The sequence below is a fragment of the Plecotus auritus genome (assembly GCF_963455305.1).
Source record: "Plecotus auritus genome assembly, chromosome: 9".
In the NCBI taxonomy this organism is placed as follows: Eukaryota; Metazoa; Chordata; class Mammalia; order Chiroptera; family Vespertilionidae; genus Plecotus; species Plecotus auritus.
Window position 1 is genome coordinate 29,828,741 of NC_137783.1, and position 19,431 is coordinate 29,848,171.

The 19,431-nt window shown below is 38.6% G+C and overlaps 1 protein-coding gene across 6 annotated transcripts in view; it reads left to right on the top strand.

Moving 5' to 3' along the window:
- Positions 1–19,209, top strand: part of ASAH2 (N-acylsphingosine amidohydrolase 2) — an 86,681-nt gene extending 67,472 nt beyond the window's left edge. For 2 of the 6 annotated variants that reach the window (XM_080688332.1, XM_080688333.1), the window contains exons 16-22: positions 1,769–1,808; positions 2,594–2,689; positions 5,959–6,054; positions 7,612–7,758; positions 11,347–11,406; positions 14,055–14,143; positions 15,920–18,534. In XM_080688332.1, the coding sequence (XP_080544458.1) occupies positions 1,769–1,808; positions 2,594–2,689; positions 5,959–6,054; positions 7,612–7,758; positions 11,347–11,406; positions 14,055–14,143; positions 15,920–16,109 (718 nt within the window). In that variant the 3' untranslated portion in view covers positions 16,110–18,534. Of the gene's footprint in view, positions 1–1,768; positions 1,809–2,593; positions 2,690–5,958; positions 6,055–7,611; positions 7,759–11,346; positions 11,407–14,054; positions 14,144–15,919 lie in introns of all 6 variants that reach the window. The other 4 variants (XM_080688331.1, XM_080688336.1, XM_080688334.1 and 1 more) reach the window with 4 other exon arrangements.
- The last annotated feature ends 222 nt before the right edge of the window (positions 19,210–19,431 follow it).

A 19,431-nucleotide genomic window follows, 5' to 3' on the forward strand; every position in this document is an offset into this window, starting at 1 on the left:
GCCTAAATCTAGGAGTCATCCCTGAATTCTTTCTTTTTCAATTTCCTCACTTTCTATTCCTTCAGCAAATTCTGTATGTTCTTCCCAATACTTTCTATTACTGCCCTCCTGCCTCTTCCCTTAAGCGACCATTATTTCTCCCTACCTTGCCTTATTGCTTCCTCTCTTTCTTCTCTAGAGTATTTTATCAACACCACAGCTAGAGCAAGCCCTTTAAAACACAGGGTAAACCATGTCCTGCCCAAAACCCTCCACTGGCTTCCCATTTCACCCTAGGTGAATCCTCGGACCCTTACAATAGCCTAGGGGCCCTATGTGATCTCCTCAGCAACTTCGTTGGTCTGATTTCATCCGACTCTCCCCTCTCTCCCCTGCTTCAGCCACTTGGGCTTTGTTGCAGTTCCCAGACTCATCAAGCATGCTCCTGTCTTAGCACTTTTGAACTTATGGTTCCTTCTCCCTGAAACACTTGCATTCCAGTAATCCCCATGGCCAACTCTTTTATTCCTTCAGTTCTCTGCTCAGAGCTCTAACAGAGATGCCAGTCCTGCTTATGCTATGTAACATTGTCTTCACCCACCACCGCCTCCACCACCACCACCGCCATATCACTACAGCATCAGCACCACCATCACCATCCACCACCACCACCACCACCACATCACTACAGCATCAGCACTACCACCATCAGCACCACCACCACCACTGCTGCCGCCCCCACCACCACCACTGCCACATCACTACAGCATCAGCACCACCATCACCATCACCACCATCACCACCACCACCACATCACTACAGCATCAGCACTACCACCATCAGCACCACCACCACCACTGCTGCCGCCCCCACCACCACCACTGCCATATCACTACAGCATCAGCACCACCATCACCATCACCATCACCACCATCACCATCACCATAACCATAACCACCACCACCACTACCACCACATCACTACAGCATCAGCACTACCACCATCAGCACCACCACCACCACTGCTGCCGCCCCCACCACCACCACTGCCACATCACTACAGCATCAGCACCACCATCACCATCACCATCACCATCACCACCACCACCACCACCACCACCACATCACTACAGCATCAGCACTACCACCATCAGCACCACCATCACCACTGCTGCCGCCCCCACCACCACCACTGCCACATCACTACAGCCTCAGTACCACCACAATGACACCACCATTCGCTTTCATTCTTTAACCTACCTTATATTCTTCATAGCACTTATTGTCTTCTCCCTTTTTAATTTGCTTATTGACCCTCTGTCCTCCCTAGAATGTTAGCTCCACACTGCTAATCCTTAGTATTTAGAAGTAGGCCTGGTATGTAGTAGGTGCTCAGAGTTTTATAAAGGATTAAATTAATGAATAAAATGGTAAATTATTTGTGGCAGGAACAATATACTCTCTACTTGCCTTAGCTCTTACGAACAAAGAACATAATATATTTTGTTGAATCAATGAATGGAAAATGATTGTGATCTTTTGCTAGTGATATTTATTGATTCTTTTTCCCTCCTTCAAGTTATCTGTTTTCATTTTAGAATTTGTTTTGAAGATATGACAGCCAGGAAAAAGGCTCAACTTTAGCTTAGCTTTGTGATTGAGTTCCTACATACTTTACGATTGTGTAATGAGTCAGGATAACTTTTTGTGTTTTACTACAAGTCACTTTGCATACTTTGCACACATTCTAAGTAGGAAAACACTTAAATAATTCTGTTTTCTTCACTCAGGACCATGTCTGGACGGAGATTTCGGGAGGCAATTAAAGCAGTAAGTTAAAAATAAAATAACATCTATGCATTTATAGTTGGTGAAGAGAATTCTCTAGCCATATGATCTAATACCTTTTAAATTAATCTTTGCTAAAATAACTAGAGTTTTATACTTCTTGAAAGTAATGGTTAGAGGTAAATATGAAATATTGGTGGTATAAGAATAAATTTAAAAATATAAGGGAACTATAGTCAGGTTAAAATATTTTATTGATATTTATGTATTAATAATTTAAAAATTAGTAATGGTTTTATGGATTAAATGGTAAATAACCCGTGAGTATCTTAATATCTTAAACTCTTATCTAAATAAAATCTAACACTAACTGAGAATTATGTATTTTATTTATAATTATGATTTTATTTATATCCAAGAAGTATTGTAAATGGTTCTAAAATGACATAATCAACAAATGCCTTATTACTTGGGCCTGGGAATAGCTATTGTCATTAGCTAGTAACCTCCCATTATAATTTTATAGGAAATTGATAAAATATCATTATTTTAGTAATAAGAAGATTCTACATCTTGAAATGCAATCATTAAGATGTTCACAGATCCATTGGTTTGTCCAACTATAGTGCAGCGTTATGGCTCTAACTTTTATCCAGGACTCTCTGATACTTCTGCATTCTCAGGCAGTTTTGATCAGTAGGAAGAATATTGTTAAGAGAGACATCTTACACTACTGATTCATATATGTGATTCATTATAACTGGGATTATAATCAACTTTAAGATGAAGAGTAACTTAACTGGGCTCTACCTCTTTCCCCCTCCCAGGAGTTTGCAACTTATGGGATGCGGAATATGACTGTTGTTATTTCGGGTTTGTGCAATGTATATACACATTACATTGCCACCTATGAAGAATACCAGGTAGGGTGAATCGTCTTTATCATTTAAGTGAAATATACCCTGGCCAAGACTATTGTATTAAATGAGGTTTTCTTTCTAGACTTACATAATCATGTTTTTGAGAGATGACTTTGTTTTAGGACAGATAAGAGAATGATAAGCCAGAAGTTGTGTTTGGTAGTTCTAGATTGACCATTTACAAGTTCAGGTTAGAAATCTAGTCTCACTGACTTTCACTTTTCCTGAAATAAGTTATTTTGTCAGGAGCCCTGGTGGTAAGTCTGGGTTGTGGCATGCAGCATTCCTAACTCTATCCCTAATGCTTCTGGTGCCTTAAGCTTGTGTAGGACCTAGGAATACTCCCACTAATGGTTACCATTTATTGAATGCACTAGCTAAACACCTTGCAAATATGATCTTAACTAATCCTCATAATAAGCCCTGCAGCAAGATATTATTATATCCACTAGAGGCCCGATGCATGAAATTCATGCAAGAGTAGGCCTTCCTTCCCCCAGCTGCCAGCACCAGCTTCCCTCTGGCACCCGGGACCCGGGCTTCCCTCGCAGCCCCGGCTGCGTCTGGAAGGCTGTCCGGTCTAATTAGCATATTATGCTTTTATTATTATAGATATTATAGATGGTATAGACCAGGGGTGGGCAAACTTTTTGACTCAAGGGCCACAATGGGTTCTTAAACTGGACCGGAGGGCTGGAACAAAAGCATGGATGGAGTGTTTGTGTGAACTAATATAAATTCAAAGTAAAGGAGCGGAGGGGAGAGCAAGAGAACCGGATAGAACAGCCGGATCCGGCCCGTGGGCCGTAGTTTGCCCAAGGCTGGTATAGACTAAGCAACAGAGTCACAGAGAATTTAGGGGAGGCTGCTGGTTAGTGATGTTTCCTTGTTCACAAATAGTACAGGAAGTAGCCCAAGTACTTTTTAACAATAGTAGTTAAAAACATGAGAATAGTTTAGAGTCCAGCAACTAATGTTTTCTAATATATCTGCAGTCCATACCCAGGCATGTAGTCTACCTCTTGGCAAATGTTCAGTGATACCAGCCGTGGAATCTGCTTCAGGCCCTCTGTTGACTTTATCAAAGGGCCCCACCTTCTAGGAAATCCTGTTGAATAAAGATTCTTAATTGGGGTAAATTTGAATGGGAATACTTTTTCATTTACTCATTTTATTTATTTATCTGTAACTATTTATTATTTAGCATTTCCTCCAATTATGAATATAGGTGACAAATGACAATAATATTAGCAGTGTCTCTGACTTTGTCACCAATAGGAACCACAGATATTTTTAATATCACACACCATTATTTAAGATCTGGGAATATCTTTTACTCTCATCCCTACTTTAAAATCACAGTTGTGATTAAATCTGTTGCTAAATCTTATTGTTCAATAAAGAAGCGCAAACATTATCTATCACAAAATTGATTTATTAATGTATTTCAGTCTAATTAGTTGCCTTTGTCAACTCATGCATTTTATTTTATGCATTTAGAAATATTAATCTGAGAGGGGTCCATAGGCCTCAGTAGATGATCAGAGGAGTTCATGGCACAAATATAAGTTTATCTTCTGGTTCAGGGACATGCCCCTGCAAGGATTAATATTAATTAGTTAATTTATTTATTCACTCATTCACATTCAACAGATATGTGTTGAGACATGCAGTAGTAGCCATGATCTGAGCACAAAAATGAATAAGAATCTGCCCCTGTCCTCAAGACCACTAGAATTTATGGTCTAGTAAAAGAGAAGAAAGCAGATGATTATATTTCTGTGAAAGGGATGCACAAAGTGTATGAAAAAGAGAGAGAGAGAAAGAGCACCCATTTAGACTAAGTATTTGAGCATGGGGACTGGCAGATTTTTTGGAAGATGGAACATTTGTCTGAGTTCTTGAGAACGAGTAAGGGCTAATTAGGCAAATAAAAGTTAGGGGAGGTGTTTCATAATGGAGGAAGCTACACATGCAAAGGTCCAGAGGGGTTGACCTAGTACATTTAAGAGGCCATGATTAGTTGAGTTCCATGGACTAAGCATGATGAGCGTAGTGAGAGAGGGACTAGAGTGCCATGCAGGGGTTAGTGAAGAGTCTTTTATGCTATGCTACAGAGCATTGCCTCAATAACAGTGGTTCTCAACCTTTCTAATGCCGCGACCCTTTAATACAGTTCCTCATGACCCCCAACCATAAAATTATTTTCGTTGCTACTTCATAACTGTAATTTTGCTACCGATGATCTTAGGCGACCCTGCTACCGCTATAGAGCCTAAGGACCATTGGAAAACACAGATATTTACATTACGATTCATAACAGTAGCAAAATTATAGTTATGAAGTAGCAACGAAAATAATTTTATGGTTGGGGGTCACCACAACATGAGGAACTGTATTAAAGGGTCACGGCATTAGAAAGGTTGAGAACCACTGCTCAATAAGGAAGGTGTTGGGGAAACTGTAGTAGAACTCAAAGGAATGTTCTTATCAAATTTGTGACTTAGAACCATCACGAGGATGGCAGTGCAGAACATGAATCCAAAGGGCAAGTGTGGAGACAGAACTGATTAAGAAGCTGTAGTAATTGGGGTGAGAGGTAAGCGTTTGGCCAAGGTAAAAGCAGTAGAGACAGAGGGAAATGAAAGGAGTCAAGAGATTTTAAGGAATGGGGACTTGGAGACTTATAGGAGGTAGGATGGGGGAGAGAGGAACCTGATGATGGCCAGCTGGTCCTGGCACGGGAGACAGGAAGGCTGGCCTTCACTGAGATGAAGAACGTGGCAGGGAAAGCTGGTGTATTTGGAGTGAGGCGTTCCATTTGAAATCTGATGAATTTGAGGATCCAGGGAAACACCCAAAGGCTTGGAGCTCAGGCAAAAGGATATGTATTTGGTTCTATTTTATAGCTCTATGGTGGGTTAACATTTTCTCCTGCTGTACTCCTTAGGGGAAAGCATTTGTATTACAACTACGTAAAATAGACATAAGCTCAGGAGCTAGTACCTACATTCAGATTAAATGGACTGACAGGCCAAATGGCACAAGCCTGGAGGAGCCACTGCCTTTAGCAGATAGTTGATGGGAGCCATGAACTTTAGCTGGTAAATGAAAATGCCTTCTCCCCCTGCCTTTGTCATCATTAATCTTGAATTGTGCCAGTTTGAATTACACATGATGTCTGAGCACTACCCCTCACCTAAGTGTGACACCTCTGTAAGTGGGTTGAAATAAGCAGAATGGTGTGCAACACGGCCCTGCCTTTCCTGCAGGTTCAGCGGTATGAGGCAGCATCTACAATTTATGGACCACACACCCTGTCTGCTTACATCCAGCTCTACAGAGGCCTTGCTAAGGCCATTGCTACGGTAATCAAAAATTGTACGCGTGTCTGTCTCAGAGGTGGGGAGATACAGAGGGAAGCAAAATGAGAACTTTAGCTGTGAGTGTTCAGTTTTTATTAAAAAAATCTTTATATTAAAATACATACACACACACACACACACACACACACACACACACATATATATATATATATATATATATATATATATATGTATATAGCTATGAGGTATTCCTAAGAAATTAAACAGAGAGTAAATTTGGATTTAGTAAATGCCTTTTGATGGTGGTAACCGCTGTTGTATAATACCATAAGAGCCCCAGGAAAGTGTAGAACAATTATGGCAGTAGCAAAGACAGTAAAGGCCTTTCAAAGAAAGAGCTTGGATATATTAAATTGAAACAAATGAAATTACTGTTTCTGTAGTTGAATATTGGCAATTTCATATGCCTCCATCTAATTAATTGCTTGCTGTGTGTGTGTTTGAAGTTTCAATACAAGGTATTAGGATATAATTTTGATTTTTGTTTCATCATAATGTTCTTAATTTGAGCTTTGATACATTTTTTTTCAAAGTAGAACTATTTTATTTTTCATCATAGAAGCTATAACTATTTTTAGATTATTCAGATTACATAGAAAAGTATAAACTTATAACCCATCCCTAGAGAAAACCACTGTTTAACTTTCATTGTTATCATAGGTCTATAGCTCTTCCTATGGAAATAGAGTCTTCAAATTTTATAGTGATATTTAGGAAGAAAAGTGTGAATCATTTTGTGGAAATTTGTTTCACAGTTTTATGGTTATGTATCTAAGACTAGCCATGTGATCTTGAAAAACTACTCCAAGCCTATATTCTCATTTGTAGTATGAGAGTGATAATAGATTATATAGCTGCTGTAAAAATTAAATATATAAAGTGATTATGAAAGTATTAAATCCATAGGGGGGCTATTTAAAATTTGAAGTTAACATTTTGATGACATTATTAAAGGTGGAAAATTTTGTGGAAAACACATTAAACCAGTCAGGATATAGGTTGGTCTTAACTTTTAAATTAAAAATGTATTTATTATATTCTTTAATCAGCACAGAGGAGGATTTAGAAAAAAACAAAACTTGGTACTGATTCTGGATAAGAGAGGCTAAAAACACTTTGTAAAAATTAAAAGACTAACTACAGTGTCATGGTACGAAAACTTATCATGTGTTAGACTCCTGTTCAAGGTCACACATTTTAAAAACTGGTTCTCCTAGAATCTGAAGAGTGTAACATGCTTCCAAGCTTACACTGTGGTCACTGAACTATGCTGCTTAGGGAAGTGAAAATGTTGCCTATGACCAAAACTGTCTTCTAGTGACAGAAGTTTACCTCATGCACGTCTAGGCTCACATTTTAGCAAGGAGTGCCCCTCACATTTTGTTAGCTAGCTCTTGAAGGGAGAAAGAGAGAGGGAGAGAGGGAGGGAAGGAGGGGGGATAGATTTCTTTAATGAAGGCATTTCTGGGGATGGGGAACTTGGGAAAGACTCTTTGTCTCTACGGTGTGCACTCCTTAAGCAAATGTTCTCTGTTCTAGGACACAGTGGCCAATCTGAGCAGAGGTCCAGAACCTCCATTTTTCAAAGAACTGATAAAACCATTAATTCCTAATATTGTGGATAGAGCACCAATAGGCAAGAATTTTGGGGATGTCCTGCAGCCGTTGAATTCTAAATACAGAGTGGTAAGTTTCACAAAGAGATCTTGGAATGCTTGAATCCTGTGTTTGGGGGAGTTGGGGGAAAGGTGTTGTTAATGGCACCACCTGCCTCTAATGATGCCATAGATCATCAGCTGTTAAGCAACAATAATTTTGGTAATTGTTTTTATCTCTGTAGAGGCTCTACAAACATGATAATGAGGAAATAATTATTTTTCAGGTGGTAATTATGTAAAATTGAATTTCTAAAATCCCAATTATTCTTTTCCTTCTTAAATGGATGGTTATGGAATCATTCATTGGCGCTCAGAAAAGTTGTCTCTTAAATCAAGGTTAGGAAAAGCACATAGAAATGAATCAGGATTTTACCACTGCTATTTTGTATTAACTGTCCTTCAGTCCTATATAATAAAACCCTAATATGCAAATCGACCTAACAGCAGAACGACTGGTTGCTATGACATGCACTGACTGCCAGGGGGCAGACGCTCAATGCCCGAACAGGGGCAGCTCCTGCATTGAGCGTCTGCCCCCCTAGAGCAAGGCAACCAGCTGCAGCAGCGGCGACTGGGAGACAGAGACAGCCAGCGGGAGGCACCAGGTTGCCAGCCAAGGCGGGTGCCAGCAGGGCCCCTCAATCATCCTGCCAGCTGGTCGCCCCACTGATCAGCCTTGATCGCCAGCCAGGCCTAGGGACCTTACCCTATATATTGGGAACAGTCTCTTAGATTTAAAAATTAAAACCTGGCAAGGCTACTCTAACACTGAAAAAACAGGATGATGCAGCGATGACATGCATGGACTTTGATTCTGACACTTATAACTGTGTGACAAAACCAATTACTTAACTTCTCTCTGCTTCAGTTTTCCCACCCATAAGATGGGGGAAATGGTACTACTTCCTCAGAAGGATCATGTTATGCGCTACTTTTTATAATCAGGGCAAAAAAATGTAGCTGCCCATACAACAGCAAGATGCCTTTCACCTGTATGAAAAGTGTGGTCACTGGTGCATGCAGCATCCCAGATTGTGAGAGGGATGTCTGACTGCCGGTTTAGGCCCAATCCCCGGGCCTACACCAGCAATTGGACATACCCTGAGGGTGCAGGCCGGGCTGAGGGACCTCCGTTCCCCCACTCCCCCCGTGCAAGAATTTCATGCACGAAGCCTCTAGTATATAATGTTTTTCAACTTTGCTAAATTAAGTATTAGTTCTAATAGATTTTTTTGAGGGGGTGGGGGGGAGGGTTGAGTCCTTAGAAATGTATACATATAATATCATGTTATCTATGGATAAAAACATGTTTAATGTTCTCTTTTGGATTTATTTTTCTGGATGCTTTTAATTTCCCCCCTTATTGCACTGGCTAGAATCTCCCAAGACAACATTGAATTGAAGTTGTAACACTGGACTTCCTTGTCTTATTCCTAATACTTGGAAGGGAAGTGTTCAGTAATTAAGGGTAATTATTTTTAGGGAAAGGGCATATACAAGGTTCCTTCTATTCCTAGTTTGTTGAGAGTTTTTGTGAAGAATGGTTGTTGGATTTTTTTCAGATGATTTTCTTTTTTTTTTTTAAATTTTTTTTTAAAATATATTTTATTGATTTTTTACAGAGAGGAAGGGAGAGGGATAGAGAGTTAGAAACATCGATGAGAGAGAGACATCGATCAGCTGCCTCCTGCACACCCCCTACTGGGGATGTGCCCGCAACCAAGGTACATGCCCTTGACCGGAATCGAACCCGGGACCCCCCAGTCCGCAGGCCGACGCTCTATCCACTGAGCCAAACCGGTTTCGGCTCAGATGATTTTCTATGTCTACTGAAATGATCATGTGGTTTTTGTCTTTCATTCTATTAATATGGTGTATTGCATTAGTTGATTTTCAGATATTAAATAAATACTCGTTAGGTTTGGTATACATATTGTTTAATTTGGTTTGGTAATATTTTGCTAAAAAGTTTTGTATTCATCTCCATGAGGGATATTTGCAGACTCTTTTCATGTGTGGTCTTTGTCTGCCTTTGGTATCAGGGTAACATTGGTCTCAAGGAATGAGTGGGAAAGTGTTCCCTCCTGTATTTTCTGAGAATGTGTGCAGATCAGTATCATTTCTTCTTCAAATATTTGATGAGATTTATCAGCAGAGCCATATGGACCTGGGCTTCTCTTTATGACAAAATTTGAACTTACTAACTCATTTCTTTTAGTTGGTATAGGCCTATTCAGATTTTCTATTGTCTTGGGGTATCTGTATCTTTCTAAGAATCTGCATCTTTCAAGGAATTTGTCCCTTTCATAGAAATTGTCTAATTTGTTGGGACAAAGTTGTTTATAATATTTCCTTATAATCCTTTTAATTTCTGTAGGGTCAGTAATGGTGTCCCCTATTTCTTCCTGAATTTGATGATTTGTATCTTCAAAGATCTTAAGCTTCATTGATTTTATCTATTGTTTTTCTGTTTTCTATTTCATTGATTTTTCCTCTCGGGTTTCTTATCCTTCCTTCTGCCAGCTTAGATTTTATTTTGTTCTTTTTCTCATTTCTTAAGTTGGAAGCTTAGGTTATATTTTATCCCTCTGTTTCTCTTCTCAACACTCTGCTCTCAATACTTTTGATAGCAGATGTGTGGAGGTTTTCTCCAAACCAAGCAATTATCCAGTTCTCTATAAATACCAACTTGGTGTCCTACAATGCAATTTAATTCTGATACTGTCTTCTTGGGGTTGGTGCAGACCCCACAGGTTAAGAGATCAGTTTCATAAGACTGCATCCCTCCCCTCACTTCAGACACCAATGGCAAATCCAAGTTGTCACCAGTGTTTCTGACCAACTGGCTATAAATTGGAGACTCCTACCACCCCCTGTTTGGGTGCAATAATTTGATAGAAAGGTTCACAGAACTCAGGAAAATAGCTTACTTACTAGATTACCAGTTTATTATAAAAGGATGAAATTAAGGGACAGCCAGAAGGAAGAGATACATAGGGAAAGATATGGGGGAAGGAACACAAACTTTTAAGTCCTCTTCAAGCATGCCAAGCATCTTCATGCATTCACCAACCTGGAAGCTCTCTGAACCTTGTACTTTAGAGATTTTTCTGGAGGCATAATTGATTAAACAATTGGCCATGAGTCATTCACTCACCTCCAGGCCCTTTCCCCTCTCTAGAGGTCAGTGGGTTGAAATGGAAAGTTGGTTCCCCTGACAACTAGCCTTCATCCTGAGGTTATTCAGAAGCCCTCCATCACAAGTCATCTCATTAGCATACAAACAGATCGTCACTTGAGAGATTCCAAAGGTTTTAGGAGCTATGTGCCAGAAAATGGGGCAGAGACCAAATATTTCTTGACCTATGAACCAAGAGGTCACAGTTCGATTACCAGTCAGGGCACATGCCCAGGTTGTGGGCTCAGTCCTCAGTGTGAGTTATGCAGGAGGCAGCCAATCAGTGATTCTCTCTCATCATTGATCTCTCTCTCTCTCTCTTCCTCTCCCTCCCTCCCTCCCTTCTTCTCTCTCCCTTCCTCTGTGAAATCAATAAAAATATTTTAAAAATAAAAAAATACTTTTATTAGAACTCATAAAATAAATCTTTATTTTCAGGGAGAAGTTGCTGAAGTTACATTTGTAGGTGCTAACCCAAAGAATTCAGCAGAAAATCGGGTAAGCACCAATGATTCTTTTTATAAATTTAAATTCACCATTTAGCCTTTCATACACTTGACTATCCCTTTGGTTAACAACAGGAGGATTTTTTAGGTATGAGGGAATTTTTAGTGGGAACATGTAATGTGAAATTGAGTCTGGAAAATAAACATATAGAAAACATTTCGCTGGCTCTACTTAGGACCACATATAGCACAATGAAAATGACATTGTCTCCTGAGAAGACGTAAATTTGAATAAAATCTCATTTATGTATTCCAATCTAAAAATTCAACTACATTTGGTAGAATAATCAAAGGCCTAAGAGTGAAGTGTTTCTTTGGTTCCCTCCTACTTCCTCTGGCTCCTCTCCTCCTACGCTGCTGCCTCTGGTCCTGCCTCTACTGTTGCAGATAATCATGGATCTCTGAGTGGGGACACTCTCCTGGCTTGGAGCCCTGATCCATGCGCTTTACTTTATCTTGCATTGTCCATTTCCTATTCTTTGCTACTGCTTATAATAGGATAGTTATTTATTAATCTTAAAAAATGACACATCTCTAATGTGAAAACAGATAGTATAAAAGTGCTTAAGATAGAATGTGAAAGGACCCCTCTATTCATAAACCTTTTTAGAGGTAATCACTGTTAATAGTAGGTTACATATCATTTCATACCTTTTTGTTTTATCATACATATATATGATAAAGTGTATATATGTTATATGTCTATTAATAAAGTGAAGTAATTTTACTTGTCTGCAACTCCCTTAGAGTGTTCTTGTAAGTACACAAGCAATAACCAGGCACCTTCTAATTATAAAAATTCAAAGAATAAGTAAGTATAGAGGAAAAAGGGAATGGATATATGAAAGTGACTTCAAGGTCAGACCCTCTGTTGATAAGCATTCTTCCCAGGGCCCACTGTCACTTAGAAACCCAAATACCTTTCTTCCAAATGAGCCTTCCCACTTCCGTTCATTAAAATATTATTATTGCTGTGATAACAATTGTGGCAATATGGTATTATCTAAAGGGCATTGGGAAAAAATGTTCTACTGCTTCGGTAATAAACATATACCTGTTTGAAATAATTTCTCTTGGCATTCAATCTGTGCCAGAGATTTACATGTTCATAACATTATTTTTCTGAGGAGGGCAAAGTGCTGTAGTAAAACTGCGGGAGTAGCTGTCACCTGATATCCTTAGGTGGAGAAATGTTCTCATCACTCCATGGAGAAGCAGAAGAGCAAAATGCTTTAAAGCACTGGAGTGAAAATAAAATTAATTCCTAAGAAGGCTCTGGGACTCGGTGTAAAACAGTTTCCAGTACCCTTTATTAGTAATAGTCATCATATCCTCACCACTATTTATTGAATGCTTACTATTTGCAGGTACTAGGCTAAGTGTTTTATGTACATCATCACGTGAATCTAATTTAATCTTTGCTACTATTCAATGAATTACATTTTATTATCCCTATTTTACTGAGGCCTAGAGAGATTAAGTAACTTTTATTAAATATTAACTAATTATGTAACTGGAAGAGATTAAGGTTAGGAGGTGGGGAAAGGATAGTCAGATAATTCACATATGCTGTGGCCAAGACTTGTTCTCTGATTTGTACTCTAGACTTAGGAACTAGAGCCCACTCTGTTTTCTAACCCATCTAAAGCACTGCGCCTCCATGGCCTGCCTTCCCCCCCCACCCCGCCACATGTCCCTCTGCTCTAATTGGCAAAGAAGCTCTCTTTACAAGTAACCATGGTTATAAAAACTTCTTTATTGAATATAGTCCATCAGTTGATTAACTAGAAAATAATTTGAAATAATCCCTGGCCCTGCTGTAAGTAAGTGATCCATTCAGCAGAAGTTGATTTGAATACCTGTAAATATCAGGTATCATGGGCTGTGATGGAGAAAGGAGGAGTAGATACAAGTCATGCCTTTAAGGACAACAATATAAGATTTTTTTTTTTTGGTGGCAAAATGGAGATTTATGGCCTTTGTATCATTTAATTTGTTATATTATTCAAATCCGTGCTTTATCTGAAGCTGAATTCTTGGTCTGAAAGAAATGATTATAGCCATTTTCCAATGGGAAAATAAAATTTTCTTATGATGAGATTTCTAGAAATCCATGACAAAATATAGGAATTTCTTTTAACACCCCAGGACAGAGAGGATTTATGCATCCTTTTCAATTCTTTCACTGGAGAAGGCATATTTACTAATAATTCATATACCTGGAGTTGGAAAGATGAGGAGACCCTTTTTCCCTCCTAAATCTTGAGGTGACTAGGGAAACTCTTGGAATATGGGTCAATTAACCTGTCATGAAAAGGTTTGATTTATACCTTTTTAAAATCTCAAGTTTTATTCTGTCTCTTCTCTGCCCTAATTACCAAAATTTGCTAACATCTCTGAAATTATGCTTTATTCAAATTTCTTTAAAAAGTCATGGTTTTTTAATAGACTGGATAAATTAATATTCTATAGATATTGTATCGAATGTTAAGAAGAACACAATAAGAATTTGGGTGAAATTCTAATACATTTTACTCAAGGTATTGCTAGGTTAGCACAAAATCAACAAGGGGAGTATTCACAGACAAGGTCCTTCTGTGACTGTTCAGTGTCTGATCAATTATGTTAATTGCATTTCAGACCCATCAGACTTTCCTCACTGTGGAGAAATATGAGGACGCTTCAGCGACATGGCAGGTAGTGCATAATGATGCCTCCTGGGAGACTCGGTGAGCATGTCTATTGAATATTTTGTCTTTCAGGTCTTGAAAACAGTTGGTTAGTAATGTAGGGAAGACAAATGGGAAGCCTGGCTCAATACATGATATTAATGATAGCAAATTCCCAAGGAGCTGTCCGGCCATATTTAGTTGATTTATTAGACCTCATTTCAATTCTGTTTTTCTACAAAATGGTAGTGTGTGCCTCTGGAAGATTAGGTGCTAATGAGGTTATGGCCTCCATTCTTATAACCATCTGTTAATTTTTTTTCCATAGTCAAAGACATTACTCCTAAAAGCTGTCTAGCCTTCTTGCAAATTTGTTGAAAGGGGTGCTAGGTGAAGGTGATGAGATAGCTCTGTAGAGCCTGGCATTCCTTCTGGAAACAGAAAGAATGAGTCTATACCCAACAAATATGGTCCAGGATTCTTCATTTGAATTACCAAAACACAGGAGCTGAGTGTTTACATCAGAAAGAAGTATGCTCATGGTCTTCAAAAGACGCATTGCTGTGCCTTTTGTTACCAAATACCTGAGCTCACTAGATATTTTGAAGATTAAAAATGTGTCTAAAATAAGAAAATGTTTCTGTTCCCAATTTTACAAATTTCACCACAGGGACAGTGTCATGGAAGTGGGGGACATTTTCGGCATTTTGTTTCTAATTCAGATCACCCTAAACTAAGAGATTATTTGCATGTTGTTTTGGTTCACATGGTTAACTGAAAATAGAGATTTGATAGCCATACCTAAATATGGGCATACCTTTTTCCTCTCATCTTTAGGACTCTAGGGTATAAGTGGCTTAAAAACAAGGAGTAAATACATAATTATTGTTAACATAAGGTTATACAGATAGTAAAAAAAAAGGCTGATTTATTTTCAAAAGCCCCAAAACAGAATAGCAGTCAACACTGAGACGATGTATAGCTCTCTGCTTTTTTCATCAGAAGCAGTTCAAGAGCACCAAGCTTATTACTGACAAACAGAATGTTGAGTCCAGGGGATTCACTCTCTACTACATAATTGAGGATACCAGTCAGCGCATCCTATCTCACTGTATCTAGAAGAGTATCTGAACCCCGTGTCCTGGTCTATAAGGACCAATGTGATTTGACTCTATCTGTTTCTGTCATCTCAACCACACCTCCACAGTTTATTCTGTCTTAATTCCACTGGCCTGCATTCTGTTCCTTGGCTGTACCAAGTTTGTTCCTGCTTCAGACACTTTGCACTCTCTGTCCCCTCTTCCTTTAAACACGTGTGGGCTCCGTTTAAATGATACCTCCTTAGACATATCTGTCTTACTGATTTCACATATCAGTTTTAAGGTTATTTGTGGTTTACTTGCTTATTGCCTTCTGTCACTGAGAAACACAGAAACTTTGGGCCATGTCTGTCTTGTTCACTACTGTGTCCTCAGAGTCCGGCACATATGCCATTAGAAGTGTCAGTTACAGCAGAAGATGACAAGGGCTAAAGGATGCTATGGCAGTTCTAAAGCAAGAGACATCCGTGTTCTGAATATCAGATAAGCCTTCCTGGGATGGCTAGAGTTTAGGTCGTTAGAAAGATGGAACAAGCAAAGGTATTTCTACAAATGGCTGTTCCTTAAAGGTCCTTCTCTAGGCAGTAAGTACTTATCTCTGTTCTGTTCATTGCTATACTCTGAATATCTAGACTAGTGCCTTGTTCATATTCATTTAATGAGTAATCATACGTTTTTCTAACCACACATTTTTTAAGAATAAAATTGGATTTGTTTGTTTGTTTCCTACCAACAGTTTCTATTGGCACAAGGGATTACTGGGTCATAGCAATGCAACGATACAATGGCATATTCCAGATACTGCCAAGCCTGGGATCTACAGAATAAGATACTTTGGACACAATCGGAAGCAGGACTTTCTCAAGCCCGCTGTCATACTTTCATTTGAAAGTACTTCCTCCGATTTTGAAGTTGTAACTACTTAGTGAAAAGTTGACACCGCATTTAAAGTTTTGCTCTGTATAAATTACATCACTGATTTCATATGAATGTAAACTATTCTGATGACTTCTATAGTTGTCCCAGTTTGGAGTTTACTGCTAATGGGACAGAGGGGTATGTGTGTGTGTGTGTGTGTGTGTGTGTGTGTGTGTGTGTGTGTGTGTGATATGTATGTGTTCCATTTATCTTGGTCTAGCAATTTTTACCTCATGGTCTACAGCATGATTTCCCTTGGGAACTTGTAGCTGTTTAAAGCAACAGTTCTCCCTTATCTAAAGCCTCTGAAATGTTAGTAAGAGTGGTTGAAGATGTGTGAACAAAGTTTAAACTATTTATTTATAGAGTTATTGAATGTTAGCACTGGAAAAGTGTAGAGAGGTCACCTAGTTTGACCCTTTATTTTGCAGAGGGGAAAAACAAAATTTTATGGATTTAAGATTAGCATAAAACTACCCGACCTTTCCCATCAGTCACATTTAAAGAATAGCATATAAATATCGACCATAAATATATAAGCCCAATTAGAGAAAGTAGCATGAAAACTAGCATGCCAGTTTTTCTGTATCGAGCACAGCCTTTCAGAGCAGTCACTCTGGAGATGATGTTCCCAATCCAGATTTATTGTTGATGCACAAATCATTTCTGGAATTGCCTTCAGAGCCCACTTACAGAAAATGAGACTTGTTAATATTTGGATTATGCTTTGTGTTTCCCTAAGTGCCCTTATCCCACTAAATTGTATCTCTTATTCCCAAGACTTGTTCTCAGTGATTTTTGATCATTCTCACTTATCAAATTTACCCCCAAACCACAAAGCTTTGCTCTTAGTGTAGATATTAAAATGAAAGTGATATTGACTTAGAAGGGAGTCCTCAAAGGGGGGGCTTTAAATTCATGTTCTATCGCTCACTCACTCACTCACTCAGTTATGGACCCATTCAATCATAACATATTTATTAAGACCTATTCTCATACTCAGCATTACACAAGTATCTGGTACAATGACAGCTGGTGAGCTCAATTTGTGAGACCATATTTTGGGTGAATGTATAATTATCAAAAGGTGGCTATTTTGTAGGAGAAAATAATCAATTTAAAATATAAATTCTGGGGAGGCATTTAAAAACCAGTAATCTTCAGGTATATCCTCTGTGTTGGGTACTCTAATTTTTTGAAAAAGCGGCTTCAGACAACTTGGAATAAGCTGTTTTGAAGTTATGTTGGGGCATTACAAAATACCTAGCCTAATGTCCAAAAGAATGAGGTAGGACAATCTGACGTTGATCACTGGAAAGTACTAATTGCATTTAAAGTTATCCAAGTTAAATAGTTGCCCCAAGACTGTTAAATAAACTTCCAGAAACCAAGTCATGTTTTTTGTGTGTATAAAAGATTCCACATTTTAGGGAAAAATCAGTATTTCAAAAACAAACTTTAACGTTTGAAAAAGAGTAATATTAATAATGATAATATTAAGCCCCCTGCTTGTAGGACTTGAACATGCATTAGAGTGAACCTGGAACACTTTTTGATGAATCAGTCCTCTGCAGGCTGTTTCTATGGAAATGAACTGCTGGAGAATTAGCTAATCAGGATTTCAAATGTGTAGCACTCATTTTCCCTAATGATCTCCCAGTAACTAGTGAAAAAGTTCAGAGGCCTAAAAGAGCAGGTAATTCTGAAAGTAGTTGACCCCAGGCAGATAAGTTATATTAGACTCATGATATGATTTTTAAAGGTATTTCTCATGACTCAGAAGAGTTTTTGAATGATTTTCTCCCTCCCTCCCTACCAACCCCAAGCTTTCCATTGAAGGTTTCCTCAGTTGGCCAGTGATTTCCTGTTGTTTAGTTGCAACTGTGCCCAGGCGGCCTTGGCATTGCCTGTTGATGGTCCTCCTGCACCCAGTCCTCTGTTCAGTACTCTTGGCCCCAAACAACCCACAGAAACCTGTTTCGTCACTAACGGCCATCTCTTCCAGCCCATGCAGTTCCATTGCTGCAGTTTGTGTGTAAATGTAAGAACAGATACCTGCATTGCAGATACCACAGATTCATTGGAGCATAAAAGAACACCATCAAGAGGCTGATCTGGTCTGTTAATGTCAAAACATAGACTCAGTCTGCGTCTGTAGCTGCTGCTCCTTGGAGCCAAACCATGTGGAGGAAACTCCTGAAATTGGTGGAGAATGTGGAAAAACAGGGGATTGGGTTGGTGGGAGAATTCTTCTGGAGAAGATTTTGTTTCTTGTGACAAAGTGTCTGTGTTTTGTTTGTTGTACTCTGTCTAGTTTTAAGGATGCTGTGATATCTTCAAAAAGTACTGAATAATCCCTCTATATTTTTCAATAAGTATTACATAAATTGTCAATATTCAATAGAATGTTTAATAAAATAATAATTACACTTGAGAAAGTGTTTCCTAATGAGAAGTAATGTAGATGAATGAACACTTTTCCCCCTTCTTTTTAAGAGGTGGAACAAATGGTGATGGATTCCATGTAAATCAGGTTGGAAAGTGATATAAATGGCTTTTGTAAGTAATCACCCAAACATAAGGAACCACTTCATCAATTCCTTCCTGCCCTCCAAAGATTTACTGCTGGCAAAATACATATGGTTGACATTTTTTACTACTAGGGCAACTGAGAGTTTCCTAGACAGACTTGGACTGAATTATGACTGTGATATTGTCCCTTGTTTATGAAATGGTGATGGTAAATAATGACCTTCTATGATTGCTATGGACTTGTGTATGTTAATGGTTAAGAGAAAATATCCTGGAAACTTACTGGTTCAAATTCTGGTTGCCATTTATTCAGTGTCAGATCCTAAGTAAATGACTCAATTTTTTAATGCCATAGTTTCTTCATGGGTCTCAATTTCTTTTATAAAATGAGAACAATAAAGTACTTACTCTTTTCATTTGTGAGGGTAAATTAAGGTAAAGTTGTTGGTGCAGTGCTTGGCATATGATATGTGCTTGATTTACTTAGCTGTTAATTAACTTAGCTGTCACTGAGTGATATGCAAGATGATTCATCTGAGTATCTGGAAAAGAATAGGAAATAAAAATTCCTCCATCAAGAACTGAATCTATGATTTGCCCCAAAGACATTATACGTTTCCTGATATTTTCCAAAGTTGTATTTTTGACATCTCTGATATTAATATAGGAGGAATTGGAACGGGGTGGGGGTAACTGAGGCTATTGGAGTTGTTAAGACTGAGAGATAATGGAGGTCAGGCCAGGGTCAGAAGGTGGGATGGTATGAAACTCTATAGTTGAAATGGACATGATTAGATG